General features: G+C 49.0%; 1 protein-coding gene across 1 annotated transcript; it reads right to left on the bottom strand.

Annotated features, from left to right (window-relative positions):
• Positions 1-313: 313 nt before the first annotated feature.
• Positions 314-4,191, bottom strand: golt1a (golgi transport 1A). Its single transcript, XM_079373272.1, has 5 exons — positions 4,070-4,191; positions 3,476-3,567; positions 627-805; positions 480-543; positions 314-392 (listed from the first exon to the last, which is right to left on the bottom strand). The coding sequence occupies exons 1-5, from the start codon at positions 4,092-4,094 to the stop codon at positions 363-365; spliced, it is 390 nt and encodes a 129-aa protein (XP_079229398.1). The 5' UTR covers positions 4,095-4,191; the 3' UTR covers positions 314-362.
• Positions 4,192-5,198: the final 1,007 nt, after the last annotated feature.

Raw genomic sequence — 5,198 nt, 5'->3', positions numbered from 1 at the left:
AAGAGTCGAAGAGTCGGCCTGCAGAGGGTTAGGGGTTAGAGTCAGCCTGCAGGGGGTTAGGGGTTAGAGTCAGCCTGCAGGGGGTTAGGGGTTAGAGTCAGCCTGCAGGGGGTTAGGGGTTAGAGTCAGCCTGCAGGGGGTTAGGGGTTAGAGTCGGCCTGCAGAGGGTTAGGGGTTAGAGTCAGCCTGCAGGGGGTTAGGGGTTAGAGAGGAAGGTTCTTATAAATCCTGAGACCTCACAGGGTTAGGGGTTAGGGGTTAGGGGTTAGGGGTTAGAGAGGAAGGTTCTTATAAATCCTGAGACCTCACAGGGTTAGGGGTTAGAGAGGAAGGTTCTTATAAATCCTGATGCCTCAGAGGGTTCAGACCATCGACGAGCTGCTGGGGAGCATCTGAAACACCAAGAACAGCGTTTCAGTCTGCAGTAGAAACTGTGGTAACTAATGAATGTCAGGTGTTTGTGTGGGGACGGGACTCACTGCATTTAGAAAGGGGATGTTGACAGCTGACAGCACAAAGCTTAGCGCCATCGGGAAGAATGACCTGCGGCGAGATATGTTCAACATAAACTCTGGGAATAAAACAAATCTAAACCTGATTGCATAAAATGACTTTCTGTGACTGACCTGAATAAAAGCACGAAGCCGTAACTCTCCATCAGGATGCCGATGATTGGCCAGCGGCAGAGCACCAAGGCCACGCCCCCGAGGAAGAAGATGGAACCTTTAAATTTATGTCTCTGGAAGAAGAAGTGAGCTGTCCTCTTCATGCCCACGATCAACATCAGACCGCTCAGGAACAAGACCTATGAGAGACAAGACCTGACCTTAAAGAGACCCCTCAGGAACTAGACCTGACCTTAAAGAGACCACTCAGGAACAAGACCTGACCTTAAAGAGACCACTCAGGAACAAGACCTGACCTTAAAGAGACCCCTCGGGAACAAGACCTGACCTTAAAGAGACCCCTCAAGAACAAGACCTGACCTTAAAGAGACCACTCAGGAACAAGACCTGACCTTAAAGAGACCCCTCAGGAACAAGACCTGACCTTAAAGAGACCCCTCAGGAAGAAGACCTATGAGAGACAAGACCTGACCTTAAAGAGACCCCTCAAGAACAAGACCTGACCTTAAAGAGACCCCTCAGGAACAATACCTGACCTTAAAGAGACCACTCAGGAACAAGACCTGACCTTAAAGAGACCCCTCTGGAACAAGACCTGACCTTAAAGAGACCCCTCAAGAACAAGACCTGACCTTAAAGAGACCACTCAGGAACAAGACCTGACCTTAAAGAGACCCCTCAGGAACAAGACCTGACCTTAAAGAGACCCCTCAGGAAGAAGACCTGACCTTAAAGAGACCCCTCAGTAAGAAGATGAATGAGAGACAAGACCTGACCTTAAAGAGACCACTCAGGAACAAGACCTGACCTTAAAGAGACCCCTCAGGAAGAAGACCTATGAGAGACAAGACCTGACCTTAAAGAGACCACTCAAGAACAAGACCTGACCTTAAAGAGACCCCTCAGGAACAAGACCTGACCTTAAAGAGACCACTCAGGAACAAGACCTGACCTTAAAGAGACCCCTCAGGAAGAAGTCCTGACCTTAAAGAGACCCCTCAGGAAGAAGTCCTGACCTTAAAGAGACCCCTCGGGAAGAAGACCTATGAGAGACAAGACCTGACCTTAAAGAGACCCCTCAGGAACAAAACCTGACCTTAAAAAGACCCCTCAGGAAGATGAGCTGACCTTAAAGTGACCACTCAGGAACAAGACCTGACCTTAAAGAGACCCCTCAGGAACAAGACCTGACCTTAAAGAGACCCCTCAGGAACAAAACCTGACCTTAAAGAGACCCCTCAGGAACAAGACCTGACCTTAAAGAGACCACTCAGGAACAAGACCTGACCTTAAAGAGACCCTTCAGGAAGAAGACCTATGAGAGACAAGACCTGACCTTAAAGAGACCACTCAGGAACAAGACCTGACCTTAAAGAGACCCCTCAGGAAGAAGACCTGACCTTAAAGAGACCCCTCAGGAACAAGACCTGACCTTAAAGAAACCCCTCAGGAACTAGACCTGACCTTAAAGAGACCCCTCAGGAACAAGACCTGACCTTAAAGAGACCCCTCAGGAACAAGACCTGACCTTAAAGGGACCCCTCAGGAACAAGACCTGACCTTAAAGAGACCCCTCAGGAACAAGACCTGACCTTAAAGGGACCCCTCAGGAACAAGACCTGACCTTAAAGAGACCCCTCAGGAACAAGACCTGACCTTAAAGAGACCCCTCAGGAAGAAGACCTGACCTTAAAGAGACCCCTCAGGAACAAGACCTGACCTTAAAGAGACCCCTCAGGAACAAGACCTGACCTTAAAGAGACCCCTCAGGAAGAAGACCTGACCTTAAAGAGACCCCTCAGGAAGAAGACCTATGAGAGACAAGACCTGACCTTAAAGAGACCCCTCAAGAACAAGACCTGACCTTAAAGAGACCCCTCAGGAACAAGACCTGACCTTAAAGAGACCACTCAGGAACAAGACCTGACCTTAAAGAGACCACTCAGGAATAAGACCTGACCTTAAAGAGGCCCCTCAGGAAGAAGTCCTGACCTTAAAGAGACCCCTCAGGAAGAAGTCCTGACCTTAAAGAGACCCCTCGGGAAGAAGACCTATGAGAGACAAGACCTGACCTTAAAGAGACCCCTCAGGAACAAGACCTGACCTTAAAAAGACCCCTCAGGAAGATGAGCTGACCTTAAAGAGACCACTCAGGAACAAGACCTGACCTTAAAGAGACCACTCAGGAACAAGACCTGACCTTAAAGAGACCCCTCAGGAACAAAACCTGACCTTAAAGAGACCCCTCAGGAACAAGACCTGACCTTAAAGAGACCACTCAGGAACAAGACCTGACCTTAAAGAGACCCCTCAGGAAGAAGACCTATGAGAGACAAGACCTGACCTTAAAGAGACCACTCAGGAACAAGACCTGACCTTAAAGAGACCCCTCAGGAAGAAGACCTGACCTTAAAGAGACCCCTCAGGAACAAGACCTGACCTTAAAGAAACCCCTCAGGAACTAGACCTGACCTTAAAGAGACCCCTCAGGAACAAGACCTGACCTTAAAGAGACCCCTCAGGAACAAGACCTGACCTTAAAGGGACCCCTCAGGAACAAGACCTGACCTTAAAAAGACCCCTCAGGAACAAGACCTGGCCTTAAAGGGACCCCTCAGGAACAAGACCTGACCTTAAAGAGACCCCTCAGGAAGAAGACCTGACCTTAAAGAGACCCCTCAGGAACAAGACCTGACCTTAAAAAGACCCCTCAGGAACAAGACCTGACCTTAAAGGGACCCCTCAGGAACAAGACCTGACCTTAAAAAGACCCCTCAGGAACAAGACCTGGCCTTAAAGGGACCCCTGAGGAACAAACATTTAAAAAATAAGTGTTTAGGTGAACTCACGTTCCCGAAGCCGAGCAGGACGGAGTCGCAGTACAACAACACACCAAAGAGCAGGAAGAATATCCCGAACCCCATCAGTCCCATCCCTATCTCTGTAACAGACAATTAGTCATTCAATCAGTCAGTCAATTAAGCAATCAATCAGACAATCAATCAATCAGTTGGTTAATCAAATATTAAATCCCTCCATCCACTCATCCATCAGCATTACGAGCTTATCCATCAGTTCTGTCTGTATTCCTGATCTACTGAAGACCCAACAAACAATATCAATCATATTATAATAACTTGGACCAATCTCTAAGAGGACCTTCATTTCAACAGGTTCTGTTCTACATGAGTCTGGTTCTGATCCAGGTTTCTGCCCTACATGAGTCTGGTTCTGATCCAGGTTTCTGCTCTACATGAGTCTGGTTCTGAGCCAGGTTTCTGCCCTACATGGTTCTCACAGGTCTCAAAGTCTTTCCTGTCCACTGTACCTTGGCTAAATGTTTCTTAATGTCGGGTTCTATTTGTAAAGTATCAGCAGAGCTGAACAAATGAAGATCGATGATTCGATTGATCAGTAAATTTTTTTTACAGTGTAACGCTTACTCTGCAACTCTGTGACCACAGCCATGATGACAGTCTTCACGTCCTCCGGCTTGTCCTCAGGTCCTCCGGCTTGTCCTCAGGTCCTCCAGCTTGTCCTCACGTCCTCCGGCTTGTCCTCAGGTCCTCCGGCTTGTCCTCAGGTCCTCCAGCTTGTCCTCAGGTCCTCCAGCTTGTCCTCACGTCCTCCGGCTTGTCCTCAGGTCCTCCGGCTTGTCCTCAGGTCCTCCAGCTTGTCCTCAGGTCCTCCAGCTTGTCCTCACGTCCTCCGGCTTGTCCTCAGGTCCTCCGGCTTGTCCTCAGGTCCTCCGGCTTGTCCTCAGGTCCTCCAGCTTGTCCTCAGGTCCTCCAGCTTGTCCTCACGTCCTCCAGCTTGTCCTCACGTCCTCCGGCTTGTCCTCAGGTCCTCCGGCTTGTCCTCAGGTCCTCCAGCTTGTCCTCACGTCCTCCGGCTTGTCCTCACGTCCTCCGGCTTGTCCTCAGGTCCTCCGGCTTGTCCTCACGTCCTCCGGCTTGTCCTCAGGTCCTCCAGCTTGTCCTCACGTCCTCTGGCTTGTCCTCAGGTCCTCCGGCTTGTCCTCAGGTCCTCCGGCTTGTCCCCCCGTGTGTGAGTTGAGAGGTGTGTAAACCTCTTTCTCTGTATTGTTGGTTCTCTAAGTATAAATGTGTTTCTGACACGTCTCTCGCGTGTCTCTCAGGTATGTGTGTCTGTAAAGGTAAAACTGTGTGCGGCCTCCCCCAGCTGTGACCTTTGTACATTGATGTTGTCAGAGTGTAATCATTAACCCACCTGAGTGATGTCATCAACCACAGATGTATTGATTGTATTTAATTGTTATCAGGTGTAAAGGTCCTGACATCAGACTCAATGAAGGTTATTTAGAGCTTTAATCAAACCCAGCAAGTAAAAACCTTAAACAGGTGAGTTTTACAACCACTGAGCCCGTTGAAGAGTGTAAGAAGCTCTAGAGACCCGAACTATTGTTGGACAAGACTCTAGACACGTTTATTTTAACATAGAGCTCTATGGAGACTGACTCACTGCAGGAGACAGACTCTAGTGGACACTGGAGAAACTGCAGCTGTAAAGTTGGACATTTTAACATAGAGCTCTATGGAGGCTGACTCACTG

This window comes from Symphodus melops (assembly GCF_947650265.1).
Source record: "Symphodus melops genome assembly, contig: scaffold_214, whole genome shotgun sequence".
In the NCBI taxonomy this organism is placed as follows: domain Eukaryota; kingdom Metazoa; phylum Chordata; class Actinopteri; order Labriformes; family Labridae; genus Symphodus; species Symphodus melops.
This window is presented reverse-complemented; position numbering and strand designations above follow the sequence as displayed.

What these genes read in the sequence shown, in the direction of transcription:
- golt1a (XM_079373272.1), bottom strand. Translation starts at nt 4,094, where the DNA reads ATGGCTGTGGTCACAGAGTTGCAGA. An exon ending in TGTGGTCACAGAGTTGCAGA is followed by an intron (nt 3,568 to 4,069) that starts GTAAGCGTTACA and finishes TGTCTGTTACAG; the next exon opens with AGATAGGGATGGGACTGATG. An exon ending in TCCTGCTCGGCTTCGGGAAC is followed by an intron (nt 806 to 3,475) that starts GTGAGTTCACCT and finishes TGTCTCTCATAG; the next exon opens with GTCTTGTTCCTGAGCGGTCT.